At 35.0% G+C, this 15,390-nt stretch overlaps 2 protein-coding genes across 5 annotated transcripts in view; one reads left to right on the forward strand and one right to left on the reverse strand.

Annotated features, from left to right (window-relative positions):
* The window catches only part of boca (LDLR chaperone boca), a 60,523-nt gene extending 52,988 nt beyond the window's left edge, over nt 1-7,535 (forward strand). The window contains exon 7 of the transcript XR_016550233.1: nt 7,234-7,535. The gene's annotated coding sequence lies outside the window, so the exon portion shown is untranslated. The remainder of the gene's footprint in view (nt 1-7,233) is intronic.
* LOC150094143 (paired amphipathic helix protein Sin3a-like) overlaps nt 130-15,390 on the reverse strand; it is a 382,913-nt gene continuing 367,652 nt past the window's right edge. For all 4 annotated transcript variants that reach the window (XM_090411964.1, XM_090411965.1, XM_090411962.1 and 1 more), the window contains exon 22: nt 130-442. In XM_090411964.1, the coding sequence (XP_090268090.1) occupies nt 221-442 (222 nt within the window). In that variant the 3' untranslated portion in view covers nt 130-220. The remainder of the gene's footprint in view (nt 443-15,390) is intronic.

Consider the following 15,390-nt stretch of genomic DNA (forward strand, 5'->3'; position numbering starts at 1 on the left):
TATAATAACTTGATAACAGAGACCATTCGTTTGAGAGACATCATTTAAAGCTGAGCAGAGCCTCTGATTACGAGAGGTCTGCATTTAATTCTTCTGCTAGCCGTGTTGAGAAAAGCATTTAAAATAAAATATGTAAAATACATCCATATTTATTTTAAAAAATAACTATATACATAATTTACATCTTTTGTTACAAGAGACTTCTGTATAAAAATGGAATTCACGTCCTCTGTCTAATCACTTTATAATGACTATATGGTGCATAAGGTGGTCTTGAAGCACAGTTTTCAGAAATACAAATTACTCTGTATTTAGAACCATCCCCTCTTAGTAGCCAGTCTTGACAAGCTTTTAACATTCCTTGAGTGACATTCTCATCAAGCCAGTTCTTATGCCAAGCTGCAAACTTCTGAGACATTAACACTGACAAATGATAGTGGTTCTGCAAATAAACAGATAGAGCACATTCTATATGAAAGAAACATTCATGAAATTTCCACATTCATGTAAATCTTGTGAGCTTTGTTTTAATAAGCAATGAGTATGTAAATTTTATAACTGGAAACTTGAGAATGAAATGTGCAAAAATAATAATTTGTATAAAACACTAATTTCAGCCTTTTATTAAAAATAAAAATGAATTGATGGGCATGTCATAATACAGCATCTCCCTTATAACATTTCTCAATTTACTTAAAGGTCCCTATTCAAATTTGCCTGTTGATAGAAGGGATGTCAGTCTTTTAGAGGTAAGCCAATAGTAGCAGGTTTTTTCCTCTTCCAGATGTGAATGCTAAAGTAATATGCAGCAAGGCCTAATTTTACAAAGATTCAATAAATGAACACTTCGAAAGCAATAGCAAAAAATTCAAAACATAACCAATAAAACAAAAGCATAAACGCAACAGTTGCAATCGTATTTTATATTTATATTCTATAGCATTGTGGACAGAGATTACAAAACAGTTAAAAGTGAAAGTTTTACTAATATTAGTATTTAAACAATAAAGGTGTGACATCAATACATTTCCCCTCAAGATGGATAAAGTACCAGTATCCATTAGAAAACCAAGAACTTAGGTTCAAAGTCAGCTCATTATTCGACTCCAATGAAAACTATATCAACAAAAAATACAGCAACTACCCTCAGATGAATCTATTAACAAAGAATGGAATCCTTTCTGCAATATTTTAGGAGATTCAGCCCAAGAAATGTTGGGAATGAAAAAAAGGTCTTTGTAACTGGGACTCAGAAATCAGGAAAATCATACATATCATAGAAAATCCTATAAAAATGGTTAAGCACAAACAAAATAGAGGGTGAAATTGAATATAAACACAAAAGAGCAATAGCAAAAAGAGAAACATGCAAAAGACAGAGTTCAATGGAACAATTTCGTTACCAATATTGATAAACACAAACATATAAATTTATAAGGTAAATGAATGATAACCTTAGAGAATCGATCAAGATCAATGCTATACCTTTAGAGGACTGGCTTAAAGAATTATGGACAATTGATGACAACCCACTCTCAGAACTTATCTGCAAATAATTCAACAGGCTCCTTTAGCCTTGAAGATTTAGAGTCAACACTTAAACACTGCAAGAACCATAGAAGTCCAGGAGAAGATGGTATCAACACGAAACTTTTCAAATTCTCTGGAGACAACTTCAGATACAAACTACTAGAATTCATGAATAAAATCATAAATGACCAATTACCACCAGAAAATTGACAACATGTATGATCGTCCCATCTTCAAAAAAGGCAATATTAATGAATGTTCAAACTATACAGGCATTAGCCTTTTAAACACTGGATATAAAATATATTCAAATCTCTTAAAGACTAAATTAGCCAAATATTATGAAAATATTTTTGGAGAGGAACAAAACAGTTTCTGTAAAGGCAGATCCTGCACTGATGCCATTTTCACTCTCAAGCTCCTGATAGAAAAAAAAGAAGAGAATTCAATTTAGAGACCCATATATTATTCATCAATTATTAAAAGGCTTTTGATAAAGTCAATCATAATAAGATGACAACATTCCTAGCCAGTTAATTAAACAATTTTCAATAAATATAACAATAACCAAATTACAATAAAGATAGCTGCAGGAAAATATGAATCACAGAACATAAATGCAAGTGTCCAACAAGGATGTAGTCTATTGCCACTCCTTTTTAATATCTATATTAATAATATATAAGAGAGTGGAGGGAAACATTCAGTTTTGGCATTCACATAAATTATTACACCAACATCGATACAGTTTTATTTGCCGATGATCAGGTTTTAATTGAAGATAACTTCAGTTAAATTTTAATTTAACTACAGTGAGTAGCCATTTCATTTAATGAAATAGCAAAAACATACAATATGGAAATCTCCACTTCCAAAACCAAAGTCATGGTTTTGGAAGTGAAGCAAAGTTTGCATCAACTATGATAGAACAGGTTAATACATTCAAATATCTAGGCTACCACTTATCTTATGAAAGTTGCAAGACATGCAACATAAAATAACCAATTATATAGGAATAACAAACACTCAATCAGATATTCAATCCAAATTTAACAAGGAAGAAAACAAGAATAAGAATCCATAACTCAATAGCAAGACCTATCCTAACATATGGTTCAGAAGCCTGGACTATAACTCAAGCAGATAGAAAAAGACTGATGAGCTCTGAAATGAGATTCATGCACAAAACAGCTGGATATAATATAATAGACTAGACTTCAAAAAAAATAGATATCTGTTTTAAACTGCATCAATTTTTATAGTGAGATGGAAACAACATGCAGAAAGAATGAGTGAAAGAAGACCCCTAGAGAGAGATACAGATATATCACCCTGAAGGGAGAAGGAATTGAGGATGGCCTTTGAAAAGATGGGAAGAGACTGTAACAAGCCACTAAGCCTATTACTGGAAAGGAAGAAGAAGAAGAAACAAATTAAAAAATTCTGATGTGTGTATAGCATTCAAGTTAACACTTACAGCTTTAACAATAGTAACAACACTCCTGTAACTCAAAGCAGCAATCATGGACAGGGTGAAATCCTTGTTGCATGAAATAAAGCTGCTGGAAAAGAGACATATGGCGAAGTCATTTGTAGTGAAAGAACCAATCTCATTTAAATATATTTTAATTTTACCTCAATTTATGAAGATTCACTTTATAAACATTATGCTGAGAACCTAACCCCTTTGTAAAATGAGGCCTTCCTTTATGTATATACATGCAACTTCATGGTCAAAGCTGTATAACTGAGAGGAGACCTCCACATAGCCTTTAAAGGACTGCAGAGAACTGAACAGAGCTTCTGACCTAATGTCCAATACTCACCTTCTTGTGGTGCACCCTGTTGGGAATGAACGAGGATGGGCTGGCAATTTGGGATTTAGCCAACCAAATTGTATTCTTATTGGCTTAAACCAATATACAAAATGATGGTACAACATGACAAATCATGCCGGCTGGGGCGTCACCCGGTTAAACAAGGCCCCCTGTTGTTTTTACCAGGGAACCAGGGCAAACAGCTAAAAGTCAGCTACTGGATCAAATCTGAAAGCACACCCTGAATGGCAAAGAAATGGAGCTAGCTGAGGAATTAGATAAGTACCAGATCAACATAATAGATCAACAAAAACTGGTGAGATCTTTCTGAGCAATAAATACAAAATGTTATATTCAAGCAATGACAATCAAGGAAAAGAAGGGGTAGCCATAGTATTCAACATTAAATACGAGGATAATCTTCTTGAATGGCAGGCAGTCTCAAGTAGAGTGAGTGATGTGGCAAATATGAGAATGGGGAACTGAACAATGAGACTTATTTGTGTCTATGGTCCAACAGAAGGTGCTACTAAATTTTTTGAGGCTCTAGAAAAAGCTACTGACACAATGAAAAAGGAAAAGTTGGTCCTTGTTGGGGATCTAAATAGCAGAGTAGGAAGTGATTGTCAGACATACCAAAATATTTTGGGAAATAATAATGGCAAATACCTGTTGGATTTCTGCTCAGGACATCGACTGGTTATTACTAACACCATGTTCCAACATAAAAATGTACACAAATTCACATGGAGAGAAGAGGCAAGGAATAAGAAAAGTTTCATTGACTATGTTATTGTTGATAGTGATGTTTTCTCATTGGTGCATGACACCAGTGTGTACAGAGGATTTGAAATTGTAAGCGATCACTATTTAGTCTTGAGCAGGATAAAATTGGAAAGAATGACATATAAGAAAGTTTTAAAGTGAATAAAATTTGAGCAGCTCTCAGATGTGAACTGTAGACTAAAATACACAAAGATTATTGAAGAAAAAATGAAAGAGTTTGAGAACAAGAGCCAAACCTTGGAGATTCAGTGGCAAACTTTGAAGAAAACCCTGATTGATTCAGCCAGAGAGGCATGTGGTGAGGTTGTCTGCAAGGATAGAAAAATGAGAAGTCCATGGTGGACACAGGAAGTTAAAGAGGCAGTGAAGGAAAAGAAGAAAGCATATTAAAAGTTCCTGGCAAATAAGTCAGCTTGTGCTCTTAGAGAATACAGAGACAAATGTACGAAAGCTAAACAGTGTGTAAAACTAGCTAAACAAAAGTCATGGGAGGACTTTGGCAAGAACATAGAAAATAAATATCAAGAAGATGGTAAGATATTCTAGAAGCTTAGGAATGGAGGAAAGAGTGCTGTAAAAGGAGTTAGAGGATGATAAATGTGACATGAAAACAGGAGAAAAAGATATCCTTGAAGTATGGAGTAATTACTTCAAAAAATTGCTAAATGAAACAAGCAGTGATAGCACAGTGGTAAAAAACAGTCAGGAATACATATCCATACTTGAAGTAGAAAAATCCATCAAAGGTTTGAAATGAGGAAAGGCAGGAATAGATGATATTCGACCAGAAATGCTGAAGTATGATGGTATAAAAGTCTTACAGTGGCTGCAATGCATAGTTCAAAAGGCCTGGACAGAGGGACAAATTCCCGATGATTGGAGTAGAGCTCTCATAGCACCTATACATAAAAAGGGAAATAAAACAATATGAGAATTACAGAAGTATTTCCCTACTGAGTGTTCCAGGCAAGATTTATGCCAGTGTACTTGAGAAATGGTTGAGAAGAATTGTGGAAGAACAAGCTGGATTTAGGCCAAACAGAGGCTGCCAGGATCAGATCTTCACTTTACAACAAATAGTTGAGAAAGCATGGGAATATAACAAAGATCTATATTTAAGTTTTGTCGATCTGGAAAAAGCATACAACAAGGTGCCAAGAGAGAAGCTATTCAATACACTACAGTTATATGGTGTCAATGGGACATTATATCAAGCAATACTTAGTCTTTATTTGAGTTGCAAGTCAGCAGTTAGAATTGAAGGAAGTACAGGAAGATGGTTTAATGTTAAATCGGTGTGAGACAGGGATGTACATTATCCCCTCTGTTATTCATTATCTATATGGATCACATTATGAAGGAAAGTGGTATTAAACATGATATCAGAATTGGAGATGTTAATGTCAGCTCTTTGCTTTATGTGGACAATGTTATACCTCTAAATAAATCTGTTACAAAATTCCCTGACTAAATTGAATGACTGTTGTAATAGATATGGTATGAAGGTCAGCAATAAAAAGACAATGAAAATAGGTAGAATTGTGGAAAATGTCAACTGTGTTTTGAATGGAGAACGTATGGAACAAGTAAAACATTTACTACTTAGGCACGATTTTTAGTGAAGATAGTAAATTAAATATGGAAATAGACAACAGAATCAACAAAGCTGGTATGGTAGGCAGTCAATTGAATAAATTCATATGCAATAAGAGAGAAATTAGTCAGAACACTAAATTAGCTGTATACAAGATAGTGTTCAAATCAGTTTTAACTTATGGATCTGAGAGCTGGGTCAAAAGTAAAACACTTGACCAAAGACTAGAGACTGCAGATATGACAGTCCTGAGAAAGATTAGAGGCGTGAACAGTTGGCATCAATGGATGCCTATATTATATAAAAAACAAGGATATTAGGAAAGAACTTGACATTGTCAACATCCAGGAATGCGTTAGCAGAGCTAATCTCAGGTGGTATGGTCACTTAAACAGAATGGGCGAGGTAAGATTAGCAAAACAGGTGTTCTCTGCCAGGTTGGCAGGAAAATAATCCAGAGGAAGACCAAGATATAGGTGGATTGATACGGTACAAAGTGCCTTAGACGACAGAAATATAAGATCTGATAATGTTGGAGTCTTGACAAGTAACAGACTGATTTGGAGGAAAATTGTAGATTGGAAGTTAATAATGATGTAAATTTTTCATGTAGTACTATCATATCCTGTACACCCCTTGAGGGTACATGTCAGGAATTTAATGATGATGATAAATTTCATCATTCAGAACTTGAATCTATGGATATGTCCATGCAATAATTATTATGGTATGGTTATTTTTCATTGCTTAATAAATCACTAGCTTTTTACATACTATGCACTGTTTTTATGACATTAAATTTATAACTTTTTTATGTTAATCTATAAAAGAAAATCACTAATACATGAATCAGAAAGAGAATTTATATAACAAGGCATTTAATACTATAAATATGGGGAAAGAGGTTTTCTCCAATATTTACCACATCATGTTACTAACTTGTTTCTGTGAAAGTTATTCCAATGAGCTTTACCGACAAGATAAAATTTAATCCAGGCGTAATTGTTTATGCCCGGGAAAAAGAAAAAAAGTTGGCACTGATATCTTTATCATGGTAGAGACTGTAACATGCTCTCAACAGGGACAATTATTTTGTATTTTATTTATTTTTTTTTGCACAAAACAATATGCCTTATATTTGAATGACAACACTGGATATTAGACACTATGCTATGCCATCAATTTATGATCTGAAGCCAATAAACCTCTTTTTTAAAAGATATAGTTACCTTATCTCTTCAATTTCAAAACAGAAATATAGACATAACCATAGTGTGGGGGGAAAAAAAAAAAAAGCAAAAAAATAATTTCTCTGCAGAAAAGAAATAAGAAAGAATTAGATTATCGATTTAGAAAACTTATAATTAGATATGATTTCTGAAAATCTCGGATTCATCCCCTTCTCATTAAGTATTAATTCTAGGTTATGAAACACTCAGAATTTTATCAGTATAGTTCCATATATTGTCACTGAGAGTAATTTTTTCTTTTTTTAATTCTCTTTAGTTTCACTTAAAAGTTAAGAAAGGACCTATTTTAATCACAAAAATTTTCCAGCAGTTAAATTTATGGGTTCACAGTAGAGCCTACAAAAGAAAGCCAGTATGGTGTCCAAAAAAGACTCTAAGCATCAAGATTTGAAAACAGGGAATCTACATATGATCTACTATATACAAATTTGTTTTCAGTATTATGGACCAATTCTTATGGGAAGAGAAGACAACAATACACTAACTAAAAAATACGAATGTTATTGTTGGGAAAGAAAATGCCTGCTTTGTTGGTGTGTGAGACTGACTGTATATTGATTTGAGGTGGTATAAATAAAGTTTTTTTATTATTTTTTTAAAGATTTCTGTAGAATGAGTCATTCATACTATAATATAATACATTTTCAACACATAATATCATCCTTGGATCATTTCCTGTATGTTTTCAGAATAGTTTTTGGTGTACCAGATAATGTGAATTTATAACACTTTCTTGACTGAAAAGTAGTCTCATGCAATCTAACGAATAATCTTACCATACACTTACAAGATCATTCATTATCACTACAGTTCTACGTTCAGTTGTTTTTGGCATATGCACTATTAACAATTTTGTTTTGCCTAATTCTTCCATTAAAATAATCCAACAGTTATTTCAAATTGTTTTACAAAGTAAAATCATGATAAATCTTCATCAATGCTGAACCTAGGACTAACAACAAAAATTACTGCATTGCAATGTAAGGGTTAACACCTTATTATTGATGTACAATACAGTTTTAGCAATTGGAGTTAAATTTTTTTTAATATTTCCATTGTCTTTGATATTCTTGTAATGTTTGTTACAAATTTATATTATTCAAAAACTGTGTGATGGTACTTTTAAAATATCACTTTGCTTTTGGCATAGGGAATTTGAGGCAAAGCAATTTTATTTTACCATTACAAATTTGTTAAATTAAGATCCTAAATACAAATTTCATCCAGCCATTGTGAAATTATTAATTAACTGAAATCATTTCAGCAAGAACAATGATTGAAATCTTCTTCTTCTGCAGCTTCTCCCACCTAAGTGGAGTCACTGTTGATGATAAGTCTCCTCCACATCCTCCTGTCTTAGGCTGTCACCACATCCAAGTTCTTCATCCTCAAGTCCTCTTCTACCAGCTCCCTCCATCTCTTCTTTGGCCGCCCACGCTTCCTTCCTTGCACATCCATCTGCATGACCCTTCTTCCAACATATTCGTCCTCCCTCCTCATCACATGACCAAACCATCTCAACCTTGCCTCCTGTATCTTCGCAACTTTCACCGTTCCCCCTCACATAGTCATTTCTCAGACGATCCTTTCTGGTCACACTGCACATCCACCTAAGCATTCTCACCTCTGCTACTTCCATCCTGCTGATGTTATTTTTCCTCAGGGCCACAGTTTCTATAGCATATGTCATAGTTGGCCTCACTACTGTCCTATAGATTTTGCTTTTCAGATTGATCGGCACCCTCTTATCGCATAACACTTCAGCCATCTCCCTCTAGTTCCTCCAACCTACTTCCTTCTCAGCTCCTCCATCTTCTTCCACTGTTGAACCTAAGTATCTAAAGTCCCTCACCTTCCTGATGACATTTCCTTCAAGCTCCAGGTCTGTCTCCTGGCTGCCCCCACTGTGCAACACATATACTCTGTCTTACTTCTGCTCAGTCTCATACCTCTCTCTCTTCCAGTATGTTTCTCCATCTTTCCAGTTTAGTTCCTGCTTCTTCTCTTGAATCTGCACACAGCAAGATGTCACCTGCATACAACACTGTCCAAGGTACATCTTCTCTCACCTCCTCCGTCACCACCTCCATCACAATGTTAAACAGAAACGGACTTAATGCAAGCCAACTGTTACTTGAAAACTTTCTGTCTGTCCCAGACAGGTCCGAACACTTGTCTTCACATTTCTGTACATCTCCTGCACCAACCTGACATATTTCTCCAGAACCTTCTTCTCCCTCAGACACCTCCAGACTTCTTGCCTTGGCACTCTATCGTATGCTTTCTCAAGATCAATAAATGCCAGATGTAGCTCCCTTTGTTTCTCTCGAAACTTTTCCATCATCTGCTGTAACCCAAAGATAGCATCTGTTGTTGATCTACCAGGCATGAAGCCAAATTGTTCCTTTGCAATCTCCACTTCCTTCCTCAATCTTCCATCAAGAACCCTTTCTAGGATTTTCATTGTGTGGGACATCAACTTTATTCCTCTGTAATTTTTACAGTCTTGTGCATCCCCTTTACCCTTGTAGATGGGGACAAGAGTACTCTCCCTCCATTCCTCAGTTATATTTTCCTGTTGGCAAATTTTCATGAATAGGTCCCACAGCAGGTCAATTCCCTCTTCCCCCAGTGCCTTCTATACCTCCACTGGAATCCTGTCAGGGCCCACCGATTTTCCATTCCTCATCCTCTTCATAGCCTCCATCACTTCCACTCTACTGATGTTCTGCACCATCCCATCTTCTCTGTGAGTCCTTGCATTTTTCCTCATTCAAAAGACCCTCAAAGTATATTCTCCATCTGTTTCTTATGTCCACATCCCTCCATAATACTCTCCCTTCAGCGTCTTTGATCCGCCTCACATAAGATGTCCTTTGCTGCTTTATTTCTACATTTCTACATTAGAAAAAAAGTTGGTAAATTTTTCTCTGTCCTTCCTTTGTTTCTAATTGATCATACAGATCTTGATATGCCATGACCTTTGCCACAACTCTCTTGGCTTCTTGCTTTCTCTCTCTGTATACCTCTCTGTCCTCTTCCACTCTTGACTCATCCCACTTCTGCTTTGCCTTCCTCTTAGCTGTCACTGCCACTTGTACATTATTATTCCACCACCAACCCTCCTTCTGCTTTCTAATCTTTCCAGATGTCTCACCAAGCACCTTGATTGCACAGCTCAGGATTACTTTTGAATTATGTTTCCACCAATCTTGTCCATCCGAAATCCTCTCTAACACCCTCTCCCTAAAACGATTCCTCACACTATCTTCTTTTAAGCGAAACTACTTAATTGTCTTCATCCCATGGCTTCCAGAGGTTCACAATGCACTTGCACAATGATTGAAATGTAATCTGCATTAAACAAAAATTGGAATTGTATGACAAATTTTCGTAAAAAAGATTTCGAATATCAAATTTCATTAGATTCCGCCTATAAGTGTTTATGCATTTTGCAAATTAGCCTAATATTTATCAATTTTCCAATTTGATCAGCTCTTACAGTTTGATCTTTAAAAGCATTGCTAACTGCAATCTTCAAGGGTCCACAAGCTTCCAACTTTTTATAATAATACTATTTTTCCTAACATTTTTTTAAAATGTTGACAAACTTTTAGAAATAAAACAAAAGTCATCATATTATTTTCATAAATAAACCTGTAAATACATTAAAAAACAGTTTAATGATAATAAATATCAAAATAACACCATTCTCAGGGAAGTGTGACAAGGTCAAAAGGGAACGAATAAATGAATTTCACATTCATGGTACAAGTTAGAAATGATAATAGGACATTACTTATGGTAGAAAGTGTTGGTCTCTCACACTTTAAGTAAAGAAATACAATTTGTTATTATTTAGATTTGGGTGATGATGCAAAAGAGCCTCAGAGTTCTTTAAATAACTGTTCAAATTTATGGCTTTGATCAGAAGATTCAGGTTGAAGCCATAAATTTGAAGTTTCCTCTCAACTGGATATCCAGTTTTTTCATAATATGTGAGATAGTATTCACAATGCACTTGCTAAATTCCTGTGAGAGATAGTAGTAAAAGTTTATCCTTGGTGGATGGTAATAAGGTGAACAGTTTGACAGAGAAGGTAGACAGGTTCAAGGTTGCAGTTTACATTTTCTCAAAATTTTTGGGATTGGTTCTGAGATGACAGTTACAGTAGTGAACAAATTAATCCAAACAAGCTGAATTTTTCTCAAGGTTTTGGTTTGGTTTTTGTCATCATCATCATCAAATTCCTGACATTTACAGGATATGATAGTACTACATGAAAAATTTACATCATTACTAACTTCCTACCTACAATTTTCTGCCAAATCAAACTGTTACCTGTCAAAGCTACAACATTGTCAGATCTTATATTTATATATCTATCTTTTAAGGTACTTTTTACCATATCAATCCACCTATATCTTGGTATTCCTCTGGGTCTTTTTCCTGCCAACCTGGCAGAGAACACTTGTTTGGCTAATCTTTCCTCACCCATTCTGTTTAAGTGACCATACCACCTGAGATTAGCTCTGCTAATGCATTCCTGGATGCTGACAATGTCAAGTTCTTTCCTAATATCCTCGATTTTAATATGATATTGCCATTGATGCCATCTGTCCATGCCCCTAATCTTTCCAGGACTCTCATATCTGTGGTCTCTAGTCTTTGGTCAAGTGTTTTACTTCTGACTCAGATCCATAAGTTAAAATTGGTTTGAACATTGTTTTGTATATAGCTAATTTAGTGTTACGATTAATTTCTCTCTTATTCCATATAAATTTATTCACTTGACTTCCTACCATACCAGCTTTGTTGATTCTGTTGTCTATTTCCATATTTAATTTGCTATCTTCACTAAAAATTGTGCCTAAGTAGCTGAAATGTTTTACTTGTCCCATAGGTTCTCCATTCACAATGCAGCTGATATTTTCAATGCTTGTGCCTATTTTCATTATCTTTGTCTTGTTATTGCTGACCTTCATACCATATCTATCACAACAGTTATTCAATTTAGTCAGGGAATCTTGTAGACTTGTAGTGGATTTATTAAGAAGTATAACATCATCTGCATAAAGCAAGGAGCTGACATTAATATCTCCAATTTTGATATCAGGTTTAATTTAATACCACTTTCCTTCATAACATAATCCATAACAGAGGTGATAATGTACATATTTGCCTAACACCAGATTTAACATTAAACCATCTTCCTGTACTTCCTTCAATTCTAACTGCTGACTTGCAACTCAAATAAAGACTAAGTATTGCTTGATATAATGATCCACTGACACCATATGTTTTGGTGTCAGTGGATCCTTTTGAATAGCTTCTCTCTTGGCACCTTGTCATTTGGTTTTTGTTTCAGTTCACAATAATTTTGGTTTATATTTTCGTTTTTGTTTTTTTCTTCACTATTTTTGGTTGATTGCTGCATGTTTTAATAGTGTAAACAAGCTGATACTAGCAGTGTTTCAAAAACACTTTGCTGTCAGGAGAAAAGGTACCTTTTCTCCTGAGAGCAAAGGAAAATGTGGGCAAAAAACTCCACTTACTCAAAATTGTTTAATTTATATATTAGTTAGGAAAAGCAAAATGAATCAGCCAATATTGTCTGCTGCAGACTTAATAGTGACTTGGCAGCTATGGGGATTAATGTTTTTGACATTACAGTATGTCGAAGATTGCTGGAAGCAGGGAAGACTGCCCACAGACCAAAAAAGAAGCAAATGTTGACGAAGGCTATGCAGAAAAAGAGGCTCCAGTGGGCAAAAGTATACAAAGATTGGACTGTTGAGAAGTGGAAGAAGGTCATATTCTTAGCCATTTCTTTGTCCAAGGAGAGCGAGTACCCTATGTTCGCAAATCAGTGGCTGAGAAGACTTCTTCTGTCCACAATCAACAAGCTCCTAAATAGTGTTGTGTCCAGCTAAAAGGTGTTCTGAGGTTGTTTTGTATATGATGGTCCAGGATCACTTGTGCATGTTAACAGTATGATGAAAAGTGACCAATACATAAAAATGCTGAAGAAAAGAGTGGTCCCACAGATCCAGAAACACAAAGAACTCATCTTCAAATAGGATCTCGCACCATGTCACACTTCAAAAAAAAAAGTGAAAGAGTTCCTCAAAAATCACGTCCAATTGATCCAGGACGTGTAAACTCTCCTGACATTATCCCAAAGATCTGTGGGACAGTGAAAAAGAGAGGTTGGAAAGAGCACATATAAGTATATAAAGTTGGAGTTTAAATTTTGCATTTATTTTCTTGCAAAATTACAATTTTTTTTTTAAACTTTGACATCAGTGAATGGCAAAGAATAGTATTCTCCTTGAGGTGTATTCACATATTTCAGAATAAAAAAAAAAAATTGGTCCAACGTTATAAATATATGTACTCTAACTTATGACAAACAAACTTGGTTAATAGTAATTGGAATTTAATGTTTTTTAATTTACAAATGACATGCCTGAATGTTTTGCTACTTATAAAATGAGTATTTTTTAAAGAAGAAAACTGACGCAAGGAAACATTTTAGCAGCTCTATATGTTTTGTAAGTTAAAAAATGACATTAAATCCCATGTTTGGTATATGACAAATGGAAAAAATCCAAAATTTCTGAGTTTAAGTGACCCCAAAAATGCAGGCAGCTTTTACTACAGAAGCACCATTATAACATATTCTCACTATAACAAACTATCAAAACATCCATGGACACAGTGCTATTCTAAAGGATATTAACTATAGCAAACCATCTGCTATTGTAAGAAAATATTTTTGTAGTCTCTTCAAGTTTGCTATTAATGAGAGTTTCTATTTTCCCTTGCACTGTAGGCTCAATGGTTTGTCTTGACCAAGTAATTTTGCTTCTTGCAAAACTGCTATCAGAGCATTCAGTAGGTTTTCAGTTAATCCTGTCAGTTATGCATGTTCTTCTGGCCAGTTTACTTGTTTTGCAGGATGAAATATTCTGCCATTTCTGTACAAAACTGGCCAACTCACCTTCAATAGAAAGTCCCGATAAAGGTTCTTCACGTAGATGAGATTTGAACCCAGGCTTTCCAACCAAAAGGCTATGTTAAAGCTGACTAAGCCAAGCAGGCTCTATAATGAGAGTAGACTGTATTTTTAAGTTTTCCAAAATCTAATTTTTTCCCTTCATCCTGAACAACCCAGGATATCAGAGTGGGACTTGATTAATTATTAATGTCAGCGTTTTGCAAACTTGGTATATGATTTCAAAGAGTGCAACAACTTTTCAGTGTTTTAACATTATTTGCACCTGTATAGTTTTATGAGTTTGATGTAATGCTAAAAGCAATCAGTGTCATAAAAATTACAATGGCAATAATATGGCCTTTCTTGGTTCATCAGTATATTGGTTTAAGCCAATAAGAATACAATTTGGTCGGCTAAATTCCAAATTGCCAGCCCATCCTCATTCATTCAGTATCCAGGTAGATACCTAACAGGGTTGCACCACGAGAAGGTGAGGATTGGATATTAGGTCAGAAGTCCTGGTCGGTTCTCTGCATTCCTTTCAAGGCTATGTGGAGGTTTCTCAGTTATACAGCTTTGACCCTTAAGCACCCCAGATGTGAACTGTAGACTAAAATACACAAAGATTATTGAAGAAAAAATGAAAGAGTTTGAGAACAAGAACCAAACCTTGCAAAATTCAGTGACAAATCTTGAAGAAAACCCTGATTAATTCAGCCAGAGAGGCATGTGGTGAGGTTGTCTGCAAGGATAGAAAAATCAGAACTCCATGGTGGACACAGGAAGTTAAAGAGGCAGTGAAGGAAAAGAAGAAAGCATATCAAAAGTTCCTGGCAAATAAGTCAGCTTGTGCTCTTAGAGAAATACAGAGATAAATGTATGAAAGCTAAATACTGTGTAAAACTAGCTAAACAAAAGTCATGGGAGGACTGGAAGGAACATAGAAAATAAATATCAAGAAGGTGGTAAGATATTCTTGAGGTTGCCGAAGAAGCTTAGAAATGGAGGAAAGAATGCTGTAAAAGGAGTTAGAGATGATAAAGGTGACATGAAAACGGGAGAAAAAGATATCCTTGAAGTATGGAATAATTACTTTGAAAAATTGCTAAATGAAACAAGCAGTGATAGCACAGTGGTAAAAAAACACTCTACAGGCAGTCAGGAATACAATATCCATAGTTGAAGTAGAAAAATCCATCAAAGGCAGCAGGAGTAGATGATATTCGACCAGAAATGCTGAAGTATGGTGGTGGTATAAAAGTCTTACAGTGGCTGCACTGCATAGTTCAGAAAGCCTGTACAGAGGAACGAATTCCTGATGATTGGAGTAAAGATCTAATAGTACCCATATATAAAAAGGGAAATAAAACTGAATGTGAGAATTACAGAGGTATTTCCCTACTGAGTGTTCT

The sequence above is a fragment of the Typopeltis vanoorti genome, chromosome 22 (assembly GCF_054136105.1).
Source record: "Typopeltis vanoorti isolate ZY-2024b chromosome 22, IOZ_Tvanoo_1.0, whole genome shotgun sequence".
Lineage (NCBI taxonomy): Eukaryota > Metazoa > Arthropoda > Arachnida > Uropygi > Thelyphonidae > Typopeltis > Typopeltis vanoorti.